Genomic DNA, 18,984 nt, shown 5'->3' with positions numbered 1-18,984 from the left:
AATTGTCTAGACTACCAGTTGTTTCACAGTTTCCTATCAGAGGTTTTCTTGAAGTACTTGATATAGAAGCCGTTCTACGTACCGGTGGAGGAGGTTTACAACCCCCAAAACTTCCTTTTCTCGGCAAGGTACCAGCTATACTTCCACCAATAAATCCTGGGGCTAAAAAATGCGTCATATTTTTAACATGTTGTACAAAACAAATTGTTTCAAAATTTAAAAATAATAGTTATCCATTATTTATTATTTATTAAACGTTATTAAATAAAAAATGTTTTTTTTTCTTAACTACCTCCATTTGGATTATCATCTTGAGAATAAATATTGTGATTTCCATGTTCATAAGAAGAAGCAGAAGAATCAATTAAATTTTCATTTAAACGCCCCTCGTCATCTACATTTTTAATTTTTTCATATATCGAGTCTGTGAGCTCCTGAGGAGGAGGAGGTAAACTTATTGCCATTTCTTGAGCCTTAGAAGCTGCCAATGTAGCAAGTTCACTCATATTGACATACATGGGAGGTTGAAGTGGGTCTTAAAAAAAAAAAAAAAGCATGCACATTATTACTTCAATCAAACAAAAAGAATAAATAAATAAATAAAACAAAATGATATTTTTTTTATGATTAATACCTGCAGGCTGCAAACGAGTTTGAACCTTAGAAAGACCTGTTTTAATTGCATCAGTCTTAATTTGTCCATTAGGTAATGTATTTTTAGATGGAATGTTTGGACGTTCGAGGGAAGAACAACGTTGAGGTATAGGAGGTCTGCCGTAGACGGACTGCGGAGAGACATGAGGAGTGCTGCTATTTGACAAAACTGGAGGACTTGCAGAAGAAGTTGAATCGCTTACTGCTGTAGTCAAAGACACTGGGCTGGTAGGCTGTGAAAGACTTGCTTCGGGTGCCCGGAATGTGTAAACGGTAAGAGAAGGCCGTTGATGACCTCTCTCATATGCTAAAAATTAAATAAAATTTTTCCCATTTTTCAATTTTAAAAAAAATTTATTAAAAAAGGAAAAAAAAAAAAATTTTTTTTTAAATCAACCTGACGATATGGTGTGAGGTCTTTCTTTTAAAATGGCAGATGCCGCCCTTTCAAACTGAAGAGTTTCTTGAGAATTGGGCCAAGTGGAATTGATGGAAGCTGCTGAAGAATCAACAACATTTGAAGCAGAAATATTATTATTTTTATTTTCACCCAAATCAGACGTGTTTGACACCTGAAATTGAGAAAACATAAGTTGTTAATTTAAAAAAAAAATAAAATATTAAAAGTAAATGACGTGTATAACTTTTACCTGAGTATCCGATGGTATGTGTTTAAGAAACAAAGCGTCTTGAGATCTAAATCCGGAATCTTGAGATGAGATACTCGATAGGCGAGGAAAAACGCCTACAGATAAGGGATCATTCTACACACAAATTATCACAATAACTATAAATTCAAAAACTACTAATTACAAGCATTTTAAAAAAATATATTTACAATAAATGGCGACTAATAAAAAATGGATGCTAACGAGGAGACATTTTTTGACAAAACGTCGTAAAATTTTTTTTTAAATAAGAATTATCGTGTAAAAATTTTAATAAAAAAAAAAAAAAAAATTAAACAACAACAACGATTTGATGCAACATTTTATATAAACAATAAACATAAAACTAATTAAATCATCAATCGATCATGCCTGAATTTGTGCCTGAATTTAAAAAATATGATATTTAATTTAAAACTCTGATAAATTCTAATTATTGCAAAACATTTTCCACGTGATGTAAAAAGAGAGAGAGAGAGAGAGAGAGGGGGGGGGGAAAAAGATGATAAAAATTAATTTATTAAAAATGTTTTAAGCTAAAAGCAAAAAAAAAAATGTTTATGCTACTACATCGATTTAAGTTTTTTTTTCATATCTAATGAACGACATTAAATGTGCAAAGTATGAAATGGAAACTGAAGACAAAACTCACTTGAGATATTGATCTTTGCCAATAATGATTAGGTGAATTATGACATTTGCTGCTCCCGCTGGAAGAACTATTTAATGAACTTATGCTGCACATGCTTGATTTTCTGGAACCGAGAGAACTTGGACTGCTCGGTGGGGTTTGAAAAGACCAAAAACAATCCGAACCTTTGAGATCTTGTATGACTTGTTCGCTCGCGGGGGGTAAAATGTGAGGATCCGCACTGATTTTATCCAATTGTTCGCTCATTTCCTGTATGTGAGTCAATTCCGACAACATGGCTATTTCTTCACGCTGGAAAAAAAAAAAAAAATTTTTTTTTTTTAAATAAATAAATAAATAAATAATTTCATATTTGTCAAAGAGTAACAACACACTCACGACTACGGGCCTAAAAAATCCAACAAAAACACAAAAACGACTTCTTTCCTCAATCAAAACGGATCTCAAAGCTTTTTTCTCCGTTTCTTCGAGAATGTGTTTCTTTTCAGTAACGTCTTGTAATGATGTTTCTACTCTTCTTTGAAGTTCCCCACATTTCCCCCCCTTTTTAGCTTTTTTTTGTAATCTTAACGTATCCGTTGATCTTTTCTTTAATTCAGTTCGAGCTTTTTTATATTCTAAAAAACAAAAAAAAATTGATTTGATAATCGTATTTATTATTATTATTATTATTATTATTATTATTATTTGTTAAAGCATTTTTTTCCCTTTCACTCAAACAATCAATTGACATATAACGTATTTTTTTTTCCGATAATAATAATAATAAAAAATAAATAATTATTTGTTTCTTTTGTGTGTGTTGCCGATGCGTGTCCCTCCTCTTTTTTTTCCCCCTAAATGAGATCCTTCCTGCTTTTTTTTTTTTTTTTTTTTTTTTTTTTTTTTAAATTTCAATTATAAATCAAGTGAAAAATTATAAAAATAAATTTTTATTTATTTATTAAAAAAATGCTTATTTAAAAAAAAAAAAAATAATAATAATAATAATAATTTGATTACGTCGTAAGCTTAATCTAAGCAAAATCTTTTTTTTTGCATTTTTCAAATCGGGATTAAGGTGGCTGGAGGGGATGGGTGGGGGTGGGGGAGATTAAAAACAAATAAATTATTATTACGAAATTAATTTTCCGGGGGAGGGGGGGGCGGGGAAACACGTTTCGTACCTTTGGCATGTTCCTTATCTAAATTAATAACAATTTTTTTCCAGTCTTCCAATTTTTCTTGTAGAGGCAATATGAGACAATCCATAATGGCGCTGAAATTAATAAAATAATTAAAATAATAAAAATAAAATAAATAATGTAAATTTATTTTAAAAAAAAAAACCTTTGTTTTACGTTTGTTTCTTTGTTTGTTTGTTTGTTGTTTGTTTTTTTTTAAAATTTAAATCCAAACTTACTTGCCTTGTAACAATTACAAAATCTCCATAAGATAATTTTTACAATTTAATCTTTTCATCCATTAATTTTTTTTTTTTTGTTTTTATGTAATGCAATTGTTTGCAAAACTTTTTTTTTTTCTAAAAAAATTTTCCCGCCAATTTTTTTAAAATTTAAATTTTCTTCCTTGAAAGAAAAAAAAAAAAAACTCACCTTGTAAAAGTTTTCATTCTAGCTTCTACGGCTTTATGTCGAAGGCAAATCCGAGTTAAAGCCGTACCTATTTCTTTTGTCGCACCTGAAATTTAATTAATTATAAAAAGTTATTTTTTGTTTAAACATACTCGTTTATATTATTATTATTATTATCATTAGTTATTAAAATTTTTTTTTTTTATTTAAAAACTTAAAGAAGAAATTCAAGATGGCAGACAATTCATCAAAAATTAATAAAAACTTTTTTGGTTTTTTTTTTTTCTTTTTTTCTTTTTTTTAATGCATGGGAAATATGAAAACGTGGTTTAATTAATTTAAATTTAATTCAAATTTAAAATTAAAAAAAAAAATTAATTCACGTTTTGTTTAAAAAAAATCAAATCAAATCAAATCAAATACATGATTGTTGATGAATGTATGTTTGTATAAAAATTAAATGTAAAAACAACAATTCGACCTTCACATTTCTAGCAAAATAATACCAATAATAATACTAATAATAATAATAATACATAAATAAATAAATAAATAAAAACACGGCTAGTTCTTTTGACCCAAAAATTAAACAGACCAAAAATATTGTAATTAAATTAAAATGCCTAAAACAAAAAAAAAATAATAATAATGATAAATCTCTAATAATGACTACCACCGCCGTCGAATGATTTTTCCATTTTAAATAAAAAACCCATTTCTTCGGTTTAAAATAATAATAATAATAATAATAATAATAATAATAATAATAATAATAATAATAATAATAATAAAAATTTACAGTTTTCATTTCAAGGGCGATTAACCAACAAACATAAAACGCCTTCGATTCAATTCAATTCAATTTTTTTTTTTTTTTAAATTTTCTTTTTTCACATTTTTTTCTTTTTTTTTTATATTTCTTTTACACCATTCAACACGAATCCCCGATGATATGATATATATTTTTTTTAAATTCAAATATAATAATAATAATAATAATAATAAACATGGAAATAAAATCCAAAATTAGAAGGAAGAAAAAAATCCACGATCCACGTGTCAGTTTTTTTTTCATACGACCAAAACATGTTTTAAAAAATTCCATCGAATTTTTTCGGTTTTCCAGTCAAAAAAAAAAAAAAGCAACCGAAAAAAACTTTATAATAATAATAATAATAATAATAATAATAAAAGATTATGAAGAACCTAAAAGAAGAAACCATCCAGGAAATCGCACTATGTGGGACGGCCCACATTCTTCGGAAAATACTCTATAAATAGCACCACCGAAATTCGAGTATTTATCCCTAAGGAATCGTCGGGTAGAAACCTGGGATAAATGCTTAAAACCCCGACAAATAAGAGCCTTGTCGTGTTTAATAGTGAACAATAATAATAATAATAATAATAATAATGGATGATGCAAAAAAAAAAAAAAATTTTTATATATAAAAAAATTCATTTATTATTATTATTATTTTTTTTTTTCTTACTTGAAAATGATGATGAATGAGAAAAATTGTGTGTTTTAAATTGTCAACCTCATCATCCATATTTTTTATACTGTTTTAATATTAAAATAATATAATAATATATATTATAAATAATATTAAAAATATAGTATATAGTTAACCTTCCTGATGAAATATTATATTAAAAAAAAATTAAAGCTCCAGGATGTAAAATATCACCCAATCATAAACGACCTTTCCTTTTTACCTTTCAATTTTTTTTTTTTTTTTTAAATAAATACATAAACGAAAAAACAAATAAAAAATTTTATTTATTAAAATTTAATAATTAATATTAATATTATTATGATTTATTTCATTTTCTCTTTTCACTTGAGGAAAAAAAAAACATAATTTGGTCATAACTAAATTTGTTTTCGTACGTTATGTTTTGTTTTGTTTTTTTTTTTTTTTTTAATATAAAAAAAGCGTTATATCACTAAAATTATATCTTTTATCTTTTTTTTTAGGCTTAAGGTTTGACCTTTGAGCGTGATTTTAAATATCAGTTAACTTTTTTTTTATATATATATATTAAATCAGGATCGAAATTACACACACACAAAATGCAAAAATTGCGAAAATAATAAAAAAAAAAAAAAAAAAAAATGTTTTTAAAATGCTTATTCCGAAATATTAAAAAACGAGTTTTTATTTCTTTTAAATTAGTGTAATAATAATAATAATAATAATAATAATAATAATAATAATAATAATAATTTATTAATTTAATAATTTTTGCTTATTAATCTTGTCAGCAAATTCTTTTTTTTTTCCTTTAGTTCGTTCGGTAAAACGTATTTGAAAAGGGGAAGGGAGGGTGGAGGGGGAGAGGAATTTCATAAAATCATTCATTTTAAGGCAATTTTTATTAAAACGAAATAATCAAACGAACCATAGCCATTAAATAAAATAAATAAATAAATAAAATGTTTAAATAATTTACTTACCCCTGGCATTTGTAGCCGCATCAGCTATTTTTTGAAATGAATCCAGGTATGCACTTATAGCTTGGACGGTTGCTCTAAAAAAAAAACAAAAAAAATTCATTTTTTTTTTTTTTTAAGCAAATAGACAAATAATCGATAAATTATTATTGATTTTATTTCCAATCACGAATTATAACAATTTAAAAAATTAATAAATTAAAAATTTAGTACGTAAAATGGTGGTCAGTCGTGAAAATCCATCAAAAAAAAAAAAAAAAAAAAATTAATTTAAACTATTGACCATTTATTATTATTATTATTATTATTATTATTATTATTATTATTATTATTATTATTATTATTTTTTAAATAAATTACTTTTGAGTGAAAGCATAAAAATTATAGTGAGAAAAATTTTTGATGAATGATTGATTGACTGAATAATAATAATAATTTTTTTTTTTCCTTACCTAAGACAAGAATGCAATTTTGTAGCTTTTGCTATAAAGTCTTCCCATAATGGAGTTCCATTCTGAAACAAATACATTATTTTATTTACTAAATTTAAAATATTAAATACCAAATAAAATAAAAAAAATTAATCAAACTAACAATGATGATGACAACAACAACAATAATAATAATAATAATTTTTTTTTAAATGGAAACTTTTAGTAGGAAGTAAAAAGAGTTCAAAAAAAAAAAAAAAACAAATTATTATTTAATACTACTCTTTATTGTTAACAATTTTTTTTTTTTTTCTAAATCTCGTGTACGATTTATATATTTAAAAAAAAAAAAAAAAGTCTTTTCAATCGTAACTTTCATAAGTTTTTAAATTATTTTTTTTTTCTTAATGGCGTTAAATTATTCATATATTATTTTTTGTAAAAAAAAAAAGCTCCTCTTTTGCAATCATCACGTGACTCTAACACAAACAAACGAATTCATTTCTCTTCGTGAACGTGTGTGACCTTTTTGGTATCTTCGTCGACATCGTATAATTTTCATGTTTAAATTCTTGAAGATAAAAAGAAATTATCTTCCAGCTTATATATATATTGTCGTGGCCCGATTCGATTATCGATTCACAACGTTGATCTTCCTCCGCGTTCGTGGTATTATTCAAGATTGAAATCGAACACACTTTTAACGAAAGAAGAATTATATTGATTGTAAGCAACAGAAGAACATTTTACAACATGTTACATGTACAGAACAAATTAGTCACTAAAATAATGTTATGAACACTACTAGTTGTAAACACAATCACAAAACTAGTCCTAGACACAAGTTGAACTCTAAGATATCAGGAGAAACCGATGAACTAAGAGTCGAACACCAAGAACGAAGTCTAAAGAAACAAGAACGAAGTCCTGAGAAACAAGAACCGATGGCTGAGACGTTCAGCCTCCTTTTATAAGTTCTGACTATCGCTAGACATTATTCATTCACTAGCAATTAAGATAAGATTAGAAAAGCGAAGCTTCTAGAAATGCTGACTATGTGTCTGCGATATGAATAGAGTCACTATCTCCAGACATGCTGACTTTGCGTCTAACATGTGAATGGAGTCACTATCTCCAGACATTTAACAAAAAATACATCACTTTTGATATGGGTTCATAACAATATATATATATATATAAAAATTCATTGTATTCATTTTTTATTATTATTATTATTCATTCGGCACAAAATACACAACAAAGGATTTTCAATTAAATATATATTTCAATGAGTGCTTTGTTTTAAGTTAGTCATTTTTTATTTATAATTATTTTTTGTTTGTTTCTTTCTTTCTTTCTTTTTTTCCTGTTTATCGTTAAAACTAAAATCGGACTTTTTAGTCTTTTTTTAGAAAAAAAAAAATGATAATTAACAAAAATTTTAAAATAGTAAATGGTTTGGATGATAATTCAAACTACCCATTATTGAGCATTCTATTTAAATAAAAGGAATACATAATAAATAAGTTAAAAAGTTTCAAGTTAAAACCTAAAGGGTCATTCTATTCGCACTAAGCAATTACATTTTTAAAAAAATAAATTAAATCAAGTAAAAAAAAATTATTCTTTGTAAGTGCATTTATCCTTTTAAGACACAGTCTCATATTGTGACTATTAAGTTTTTTTTTTTTTTTTTTTATTTAAAAGCAAGCCTAAAAAACGTGAAACGTTATTAAAAATTTTAAGTTAAGTGATTTCCAATTGAAATACCATAAAACTAACTAACTAAGATCAAGGATGCAGAAAGTTCATCTATTGCTAAAAAAAAGTTTTCCTTCATTCAACTTTTCTAAAAAGTTTAAATTTTATTTTAACTTGTTAATAGTTTATATTTTTTTAAATTTATTTTATATTTTAACTCGAATACTACTTATGAATGTTATCTTCCGAAATTTACAAAATCACTTCGAATGATTTTTTAAAAATTTATTATTAAAGAGTGAAAATAAGGATTATAATTTTTTTAAACATTTCTATTAATCTATTTAATAAAATGACAATTACAAAATTTAAATAATTAATATTTACTAAAAGATTATGTTTATAATAAAGTAAATAATTTAGAGTAATAACTACAATTGTTTAATTAATTTATTAGTCCTTAACTCCTGTGCGAAATGTTCGTAATTCTTATTGATTTTTTTTTTTTTTTTTGAATATCGTATCCATGACACATAGAATTATTAATTTTACAACATTCACTTAATATATATATTATTTGAAAATTTGAATGTAAATAATAAGTGAATAAATTTTTTTTTACATTATATTTTAAATCGAATATGGTTTATTATGAATTCAGTGGTGTGAGTTTAAGCGAATAGTAATGACAACCAATTTAAATAATTAAGTAAATTATTCTACTGCAAAACTTGTGCCTAAACATGAGGATAATAAATATTAAGGTCAAATGCAATAATTCAAGTTTTTACACAGAATAAAGCAAAATAGAAAAATTTATTAAACAAAGGAAAGAAAAATAATACAGACAACTTGATGTATAATGTAAATAAATATTTAAAAAAAAAAAAAAAAAAAATTTATTAATTTTTAATATTTATTATAGATATTTAAATATCAAATACATGAAATGAAAAAGTGGACAGACAATAAATAATGGAGTGAACGGTTAAATTTTTATGTCATCATCAATCACTAATTTTAAATAAAAATTTTTTTAAAATTACTATTTTGTAAAAATTTATAAGTAAAAAGCTTTAATAAAATATTTTTTTGATTTGTATTCAATAAAAAATAATTTCCTCAAAATACTATAAAAATGATTAACATAAAAATGAAAAACTAAGTATAGTATATCTGCTGCATTAAATTTTTTTAAAAAATTACTTAAAAATAAATCAAGTCTTAACAAATTGGATTTAAGATTTAATTTTTTAAAAAAAACCAACAAAAAAGCAACGCTCGAAAATTTTTTAAATGTTATTTTAAGTATTCTTTTAAGTAGATTTTTAAAATAATTTAATTGATTGCAATTGGATACTTCTTAAAAAGAAATTTTTTTTACATAATTAAATTTTATTTTTTTCTTACCTTCATATCAGCTATAATTTGTTGAAAAAGTCCTCCTAAAGCACTATACTCCCTTTCTACGTTTATTTCCATGTTGCAAAGTAAATTGTTGTTTTCTAATGGATACACAATAAAAATACACGTATCACAATATATTAATAACTACACGAATAGAAAACAAAAAAAAAGATGTTTTAAGTATGTTTTTACGCAGCACATACGATTTTAATTTGTTTTCGTTAAATTTTTATTTTTAAAAATTACAGAATTAAGACTTTTGTTTACAATCGTGCACGAGTGTCATGGCGATCATTGAATAATAAGACGCTCCTTGTTAAGAATTTGTAATCGATTAAGAAGTGATTTAAATGCTTCTGCGCAAAATTAATATTTTTAAAAATTATTTTTAATGAATACAATAAACATTACACAATAATAATGAAAAATATATATAAAAAAATTTAAATTTTTAATTTTAGTAGGGCAATTGAACTGTTATCACTTATTACTATTTTTATTAGTCATATTATATCTGGCTTAAAACAATTTTTTTTTAAAAAAAGAACGAAGCGCTGCAGTGTCTAATTTACGAACTACTTGAAAGAAAAATGTCGCCAAGAAGAAATTGCGACAAAATTTTTATCAATTACAAATTCAATGTTTTTGAAAATTTAGAATGACTTTAATCTGAACCTATTGAGCTGAAGCCTAGAACCTGACTGGCTATTATAATTTTATTTTAATTTAATTTAATTTAATTTTTTTTTAAAAATAAAAGTAGTTGAAGTTAGATGTTTATTAAATGTCTATAAAATTTGTTGCTTACCTAAAAAATAATAAATATTTTTTAAATCTGTTTTTTTTTTTAAAGTCAGGTTTTTATAAATCTTAATTCTATTGTTGGATTGTAATTTTTTTTATTATTGAACTCTTTGCAAATAAAAAATGTATTTTTTAACCAGTTAATTTCTTCTAAACTTTGTACAATAAAAAAATTGCTCATCATTTTTTGTCTATAAGTTTTGTTACTATTACTATGTAAGTAAAATGAAATCTACATAAATTTATTTTGACATTACATACAAGTTAATACGTGATTTTAGTATTTTGCTTGTGTTAATTTTTAAAAAAATTATTTACAGAATTATTTACAATTTTTTTTATAATTTATGTAATAAAATAAAATTCTAGAAATGTAACTTAAATAAATAAATATAATTGAAATACCTTGAAGCTCATTCAAATTTCTGTTTTATTTTACTCTATACCTCTAATAACTGAAAAAAAAAAACATTTTGTTTTTAGTTTTTTGCCATGTCATTTTTAAGAGGATCAGCAAATTATGTTTGGTGTACTACTAGTGTCCTTGGAAAAGGTGCAACTGGAGCGGTTTTTCAAGGAGTCAACAAAAATAATGGAGAACCTGTTGCAGTGAAAACATTTAATCAAATTAGTCATATGAGACCTCATGATGTTCAAGTTAGAGAATTTGAAGTACTAAAAAAAGTTAAACATGAAAATATTGTCAAATTGTTAGCTATTGAAGAAGAGCAGGAAGGAAGAGGAAAAGTAATTGTCATGGAACTTTGTACTGGAGGAAGTTTGTTTAATATTTTAGATGACCCAGAAAATACTTATGGATTGCAAGAAGAAGAATTTTTACTAGTTGTTGAACATTTATCAGCTGGCATGAAACATTTAAGAGATAATAATTTAGTTCATAGAGACCTAAAACCTGGTAATATAATGAAATTTATTTCTGATGATGGAACTACTATTTATAAATTAACCGATTTTGGAGCTGCTAGAGAATTAGAAGAAGATCAACAATTTATGTCATTGTATGGCACAGAAGAATATTTACATCCTGATATGTATGAAAGGGCAGTTTTAAAAAAACCAGTAGGTAAAACTTTTGGAGCAACTGTTGATTTGTGGTCAATTGGGGTTACATTATATCATGTAGCAACTGGTAATTTACCATTTCGTCCCTACGGAGGAAGAAGAAATAAGGAAACTATGTATTACATAACTGCAAAAAAAGCATCTGGGGTAATTTCTGGCATTCAATCAACAGAAAGTGGGCCTATTGAATGGAGTAAGGAGCTTCCTAATAATTGTCAATTAAGTGCAGGTATAAAAAAATTGGTTACTCCTTTGCTGGGTGGACTACTCGAAGTTGACCCTCAAAGGATTTGGAATTTTGAAAGATTTTTTAATGAAGTAACAAATATTTTATCAAGAAAATTAATTCACATATTTCATGTAAATAATCTTCAAATGATTAGAGTTTATTTACATCCAGAAGAAACATATGATGAATTACAAAATTTATTAACAGAGCAAACTGATATTACTCCACAAAATCAAATTTTATTATTGAAAGAAAAACCATTGTTGTCAATAGTTGAAGAAACAACTTTAGGCAAAGGATATCCAAAGTTTGATGAAATGGAACCAATTATGCTGTTTAGTAAAGAAAATAATAATGTTAATGTAATTTTAGAAAATGATGGCCCTAAATTTCCATCATTTCAAAATACCATATCTGTTGAAAGTGATGCTAGTTTGGGTAAAGTTGCCTGCAGTGTTGGTCATGTATGTAAAAGAAAAATAGAAAAAATTTCTAAAGCTAGTAAATTCTGTCATAATTGTGTGCAATCATTCACTACAGCCATTTCCAATGATTTAGATAGGGTTGTAGCTAAAAGTGAAAAATTGAAAGAAATGACAAAATATGTTGAAAGAACTGTGTTTAGTACTGTACAAGCTGATAAAGCTACTAAAGCTCTCACTGATTTTATGTCCATCAAGTATAGTGATTCAAATGATAATTTTAAGGGTAATGAATTATCAAATGAATTTTCAGTTTTAAGTCGAGAACTATTAAGTGAGCTGGGTCCAGCGATACAGCAACTGCATCAAAGGTACGGAGTAGAAAAAACGTTAAAACAAGAATGGGTAAAACTAGTCAAAACTCTCAATTGTCCTATGGAAACAAGGGCTCCTGCCCGAGCTAGAACGTTAGTAGAAAGACTAAGAGATTCTTGGCAACATTTGCTACGTGATAGAGCGTCGAGAAGTTTAACGTACAACGATGAGCAATTTCATGTTTTAGAAAGGATTAAAGTCGGAGAAACTGGAAAAAGACTCAAAAATCTGCTAGAATTAGAGTGTCAGCCTGAAATTACACAATTGGCCGATGCATTAGCGGATTGGTATAAAGTTGCTCAAACGGTTTACTTGCAAGCCAGGATTTTAGATAAAGACGTGGATGCTTACGAAAAATGTCTTGAAGATTTTGCCACAAAACATTCTTACTACCATAAAAATTCTTTGTTTAAATTACAAGAAACAATCGAAAAATTAAAAAATGAGATTCTCGATTTAAAAGGTAAAAAAAAACCGGCGAAAAACGAAACGGAATATTTTCAATCGTTTATGAATAGCCTGAGTGATATGATTGCAATACAAAATGAAATTAGCTTATATTTAAAAGATAATTCTTCACTAGTGTACGAATTTCAACAATTACTAAGAAATTTACCGTTAAATAACGATCAAACTGATAAATAAAACAAATTGTTATTTAAATTTTAAACCGGACGATTATTTTATATTTTTTAATAATAGAATACGAAAATTATATGAAAAATATTTATAAAAATTGTTAAAAATACAAGTTTTAGTTTTTAAATTTATCCTGTTTTTTTTTTTTTTTTTTTTGCTAACTTCCTTTTTAAAAAGTTAAAAGCATTAATTTTACACACAATACGTACATGTAAACATATTTTGCAGGATCAAATCTTTTCTCAGAAACACAAAATAATAAAAATTAATTTACAATAATATATATATATGTATTTTTTTATAACTTAACAAATAAAAAATATATAAATATACAATTTTTTTTTTATTTTTAAATTCAATAAATTTATATGGATATAAAATTTTAACATTTATAATAACGAATGTAAAATATCACACGTAACATTTAGTTGATATACTCATTCCTGATGCGTAAAACTTTACAAATTTAATTATTATAAATTGACGTAAAACAATATTTAATAATTAAATAATAATAATAATAAAAAAAAAGCTTGCATTCTAAAATTTTATTAAAACTAATTGTTTGTATCCAAATTATGTTGTTTTACGCCTCTTTCCAATAAACCCGATGCTCGACTAGTTATCTTATCCCTACTATGTTGACCTTGAATCGATAGAAAATGTTCCAAGAGTACCGAATAATTAAACCTGTCATTATTTTTATTATTTTTTCTTTCGGTTTGATGGCTGTAAAAAAAAACCGCAATTTTTATATTTTATTTCCCTTTAAAAATTTGAAAACATTTATTTTTACATGTAGTTTATATAACACCCAGTTTTTTTTTTTTGGTTACCTGAAATCATTTAAATGCAAACTGGGAATGCAATCTAAACGTTGTCGTAACGTATGAAAGGCTTCAGTTTGTGGGAGTAACATTAAAAGTCCATATAAAGCTTGAACTAAATGTTGATTATGAGGAACTTCTAAAAGCTCTAATCTTAAATCTATAAAAAAACGCCATAATTTTTATGTGTGAAAACAAAAAAAGTTTGAAAATAGGCAGTGAATGTTAAATATACTTACATGAAAATATGGGAGATTCTATTAACTGAACTAATTTGTCTATTTCTTTGAGAAACTCTATCGTTACTTCTAAATTACCGCTATTGCATAATTAAAGAATTAACATTTTATTCAAAATAAAAACAAAAAAAAAACTAAATTTATAAAAAAATAATATCAATAAATTTATAATTATAAGTAAAAATCCAAGTCTAAAAATAGTAAAGAATTTAAAAAGATACAATTTTCGAATTAATTCGCAGGCGTGAGCATAATTTTGACTTAACAAACATAAAGCTACTGTCGCAACTGGATTATGGCACCAACAATAATAAAGACTTTCGAATAAAGCACGACTATCTTCAGTTTCAAGATCTTTCAATTTATTTCTTAATTCAAATAATTCCGATGAAGTGAGTAAAATTGTATTTAGGTAGTCAATCATTGTGCTTATAAATTTTAAATTGGTTTCTTTTACAAGAGCTTCAGAAAATGCTTTGTAAATAACTTCTGCATTTAAAAGAGTACATAGCTGCCTAAAACACAAAAAATATCAACTAAATCTTTTTTTTTTTAAAAATATTTTATACTTAGAATTATTAATGACTGCATTACCTAATTATAAAAAAGCCACGTTCTTCTAATAATCTTCTGTCAGTACTAAATAATTTCAACAAACTATTTATAAATTCTGGAAAATATCGATTCATACTTAAATCGGATGTTTGGTCAGAAGATTTACCATCCGTTTGATAAGAAACAATTTCAGCTAAAACTTCTAAATCTTGTTGAACGACTTCATCCGAAGAATCTGATAAAACTTTTAGCAACACCAAAAAAAGTTTCTCCACATGATCAAACATCTAAAATACTACTTTATTAAAAATGATTACATTTAAAAATAAATTTTTTTATTAAAATTTTACAAACCTGATTTGGAGTTTTCGAATGAAGATGATAAATCCATTTTAAAACTGCCACTTTAGTGGGTACTTTTGTTTGTGATAAAAATTTCATGAGTACTTCAACAATTGAACTGAGATCTAAAGCATCATTATCATTTTCATCAGTAAATAATTTCATTAAACTAAAATTTACTATTTTGGCTGTTTCTTTAATATCTAATTTTAGAAATTTTAAGGAATCCAATTTCACAATTAAAAGAGGACTTTTATTGGTTGTTCAATGTTAAAAATAATTATCCATAGTTTTGCAATTAAAATTCGATAACTGACTTTTAATAAAAAAGGATACTTCTTTTAGAATCATTCTCATAAGACAAACAGGGTAAAACAGCTATTAAAATCCCAGAGGTATAAGGAAGCATATCTTTATTTGAAAGCTGCACAAACTCTTTGATCCAAGTGATGGCAGTAAATTGCAATAAATCATCTTGAGATTGTGCATGTTGAACAAGAATATTAATCATTCCCTGAAAATCAACTCTTGAAGGTTCCTCTTTAATACTCCTTAAAAACTCTAGAAGCAATGTACTGCAACTGAAAACAAATTTGAATAAATTTAAATTGACACAAAAAATGTAGAGGGAACAGACATTTCTTTTTAGAAAATGATAAATGATTGCTTACATTGTTTTTATTTCAGGCTTGGGATCTTCTAAAATTTTAAATAAACCATCAAGAATGTCAGGCAAGACAGAGACCATATCTAAATGTGGTACAGTGTCAAGGACAGATACCCAAGAAATTATAAATTGTCTAGCAAAATCATTTTTTGTTGATATTCTTTCTCTAAGCATTGGCATAAAACTAATTAAATCAAATGTTGTACTTTCTGTAACAATATCCTAAAAAGAATATTTCTTTTTCCTTTAGTAGATCACCCAATAATTAAAAAAAAAAATTTTTAATCAATACCTTTAATAATCTGTCTAATGTTTCTGAGCCATTTTTAACTCCAAGATCAGGGTCTGTAGCTAAATTACTTAAGCCACTAAATATTTCAGTAAAATGGTCTAATACAGCTCCTCTGGCAACCTTTACTACATTGTATAAAGATTCACATGCACAGTAACGAACTTTGACATCCGAATCCGAAAAACATGCTAAAATAGGAGTTATGAGACTGGATATATATTGTGCTGTGTCTTTTCCCAAAGCAATGGCTACAGCAGCCAAACCTATAAGTCCACCTTTTCTAGCATTAGCATTTGAAAAAGTAGCAAAATCTCCTAAAACTTTTAAAATTTTGCGTATTTGAACTGTATCATTTCTTGCAGCAAAATCTTTTACCATTCTAAAATTTAAAATAAAAATTATGTAAATAGTTTATTTTATAATTAACAAATTAATGATCTAAAATGTCAAATATATACTTTTCGATTTCCAAAGCTGCTGCTTTTCGTTTATCATACAATTTTTCATTAAGTGCTCGCACACAAGCAAGGGAAAGGGGAGCATAATCTTTTTCTGAATTCATTGCTGATTATTTTCTATAAAAATACTTTTGTGTAATATACTGTCAAAATACTTCACTCAAAATTAACAATACAAATCATTTTTATTAACGTAATTAAAGTGCACGAAAATTATCTCATACAGTATTTTAAATATTTATTGTAGAGTAAAAAACTTAGAGAATTATTAACTTAGAATAATTTTTAATTTTGTTAAATAGAATCGCATTTTCTTTTCTATCGCGGACCAATATCATAATGCAAAAGCCATTTGTATTATTGTCATAGAATAAAAAACTCTTACAACAAAGCTTAATTGCTGACTCGTGTCAATATTATAAACCTGTTATGTATTTTTATATAATAAAAAAAAAACCTTTATAAGTATCAATAATGAATAATAAAATCATTGTTTATACTTTATTAGAAATTAAAGTTATTAAATAATTTAATAAATTTCTATCTTGATGTGGTTTTAAACAAGTATTTGTAAAAGCTGTCATTTTATTTCAACAGTAATGGCGTGGGTCAGCATTAAAGCTTGGCTTGTAAAACAGTTTTATTTGCTTGAGTTCGGAAATTGTGATTTTAAATGTGATAGTTTTAAAGTATGTTAACACAATTTAATACAGTTCGATTTTAATTTTTTTCAATTTCCATGTCAATCTTTTAAATTATATAAATGAATATACGTACAGTTGATATTTAATCTTCAATTTTTTTACCCGGCGTATAATTTTAAAAGTAATAATTCTCTATAAAATTTATACAGAAGAGTATTGAAGCATTTTTATTTAAATTTAACGGTTTTAATTCAATTAGAGTTTAAAATACAGAAATGCATCTAAACAGTATTATTAAATATTTTTATGGGAAAATATTTATTTACGAAGCAAATTTTCATGGATTATAATCAGCGTGTGCTGTCAAAATTAACGTAATAAAAGTAAAATATACGTTTAATAAAGGGTAGGCTACTCCCACATCATGGCAGAAACCTACCTTAATACAATTTAAACGTTGACGGGTCATGCAAGCCGATTCAGAGAAATACATACAATCGGTATCTGATTTGTACGGGACTGACGAAATTGACGTCCTACTGGAGGAAATACGGGAATTAGAGCCGGCAAATTGCCGTGCTGAAGATGTTCAAGATTTTGAAATTGCTGGTAGTCGAACAGGAGTGGCCAACTTAGAATCACCAGCAGTTACTGTTCACTCTTGGGATTCTCATGCAAATTACAGACACCATACTGGCAATTCTCCGAATGGTTCTCTATTTTCAGGAGTGGTTGTTTATTGTGATGAATCTCATTTTAAATCAATGACAGGAGTATTAAGAGTTTTATTGGTTGTAAGTTAAACTGAAAAATTATTTTTATTTATTCGGGATGTAATTAATAATCTTTTGACAATTTAAAAATAAATAAACTTGTAAGTTACTTTACAAGAAACTTACTGACAAAATACATTTTTAGGTGACTTGTATAGCTTGTCTGGCTTGTCTTTGTTCATCTGGCACAGTAAAAGTTGGTATATTTATGCTTCCTTTGGCTGGTCGCTTAAGATTAATGATGTTCATAACAATATTTTGCCTGCTGGTTACCTGCTTGTTTCTCTTCTTAGACATATCACATATTGTCTATTTATTTCCATTTAACTGGGGAAAAGTGGTAAACAAATTTTTTTCTTTCAAATATTTTATTTACTATATATATATGTTTCGAACAATTTTTTTAAAGAGAAATATTCATTTCGAATCTAAATTAAAAAGATTTAAATAACTTTTATTAACTGGCTTACACTCAAACAGCTAAAACATATTTAAAAATACTTTTTGCTTATGCTGTAACATATTATTTTTTACTTTATATTTTCTATTGTGTAATAAACAATCTTAGAAACTGTAACAATTAATTTTAAAAAAAAAGTTTAACTCTTAAAAAATTAAAAAAAATTTTATTTTGTATTTTTTTTATTTCAGAATGTCATAATGTATTTGTGCATAAGTTTTATGTACATTCTGTCTGCCTCGTTAATAATTCACATGATACATTCTGAAATGTTTTTGTGGGTTCCTAAAGGATCAAAGAGCCGTTTGTTAGCTACCGGTGTAAGTTTTAATGTCTTTAAGTGACTTTAAAAAACAACTTTTAACATTGAGGAATAAGGGTAAATATTTGTTGTGGGATTTTGTTTTTAGGTTTTAGGATACATTTGCAGTTTAGAAAGTTTACTGATATCATTAATAACCAAATCTCATCGTGTACAGTATTGTCCAGTTAATGAAGAATCTAGTCATATGATGTTACAAGATACTATTCAATCTGAACAAAATTTAAACAAACATCGTAATCACTCTCAGCATCGACATACTCCAGTAAAGTCTACCACTTATTTAGATAAGCCAAAATCCGCAAATT

General features: G+C 25.7%; 4 protein-coding genes across 4 annotated transcripts in view; 2 read left to right on the top strand and 2 right to left on the bottom strand.

Annotated features, from left to right (window-relative positions):
- The window catches only part of Phum_PHUM387690 (uncharacterized protein), a gene marked incomplete at both ends in the record, with an annotated part of 5,017 nt that extends 771 nt beyond the window's left edge, over window positions 1-4,246 (bottom strand). The window contains 10 exons of the mRNA XM_002428457.1: window positions 16-162; window positions 293-535; window positions 635-961; window positions 1,052-1,226; window positions 1,305-1,418; window positions 1,975-2,265; window positions 2,353-2,591; window positions 3,141-3,232; window positions 3,570-3,654; window positions 4,219-4,246. Coding sequence (XP_002428502.1) covers window positions 16-162; window positions 293-535; window positions 635-961; window positions 1,052-1,226; window positions 1,305-1,418; window positions 1,975-2,265; window positions 2,353-2,591; window positions 3,141-3,232; window positions 3,570-3,654; window positions 4,219-4,246 — 1,741 coding nt within the window. The remainder of the gene's footprint in view (window positions 1-15; window positions 163-292; window positions 536-634; window positions 962-1,051; window positions 1,227-1,304; window positions 1,419-1,974; window positions 2,266-2,352; window positions 2,592-3,140; window positions 3,233-3,569; window positions 3,655-4,218) is intronic.
- Window positions 4,247-10,841: 6,595 nt separating this feature from the next.
- Phum_PHUM387680 (serine/threonine-protein kinase TBK1, putative) lies at window positions 10,842-13,103 on the top strand (the record flags this gene model as incomplete). The annotated part of the gene is made up of 1 exon (XM_002428456.1): window positions 10,842-13,103. One exon carries the CDS (start codon window positions 10,842-10,844, stop codon window positions 13,101-13,103), a length of 2,262 nt encoding a protein of 753 aa, XP_002428501.1.
- Window positions 13,104-13,654: 551 nt separating this feature from the next.
- Window positions 13,655-16,581, bottom strand: Phum_PHUM387670 (uncharacterized protein; the record flags this gene model as incomplete). Its single annotated transcript, XM_002428455.1, has 10 exons — window positions 13,655-13,826; window positions 13,934-14,084; window positions 14,164-14,243; window positions 14,385-14,678; window positions 14,758-15,005; window positions 15,073-15,263; window positions 15,397-15,641; window positions 15,732-15,949; window positions 16,020-16,398; window positions 16,478-16,581. 10 exons carry the CDS (start codon window positions 16,579-16,581, stop codon window positions 13,655-13,657), a joined length of 2,082 nt encoding a protein of 693 aa, XP_002428500.1.
- Window positions 16,582-17,588: 1,007 nt separating this feature from the next.
- The window catches only part of Phum_PHUM387560 (uncharacterized protein), a gene marked incomplete at both ends in the record, with an annotated part of 1,556 nt that continues 160 nt past the window's right edge, over window positions 17,589-18,984 (top strand). Inside the window, 4 exons of the mRNA XM_002428454.1 lie at window positions 17,589-17,915; window positions 18,040-18,234; window positions 18,546-18,674; window positions 18,765-18,941. Of these exons, the coding sequence (XP_002428499.1) occupies window positions 17,589-17,915; window positions 18,040-18,234; window positions 18,546-18,674; window positions 18,765-18,941 (828 nt within the window). The remainder of the gene's footprint in view (window positions 17,916-18,039; window positions 18,235-18,545; window positions 18,675-18,764; window positions 18,942-18,984) is intronic.

Source organism: Pediculus humanus, genomic scaffold, assembly GCF_000006295.1.
Source record: "Pediculus humanus corporis 1103172107869 genomic scaffold, whole genome shotgun sequence".
NCBI classification, from domain to species: domain Eukaryota; kingdom Metazoa; phylum Arthropoda; class Insecta; order Psocodea; family Pediculidae; genus Pediculus; species Pediculus humanus.
This window is presented reverse-complemented; position numbering and strand designations above follow the sequence as displayed.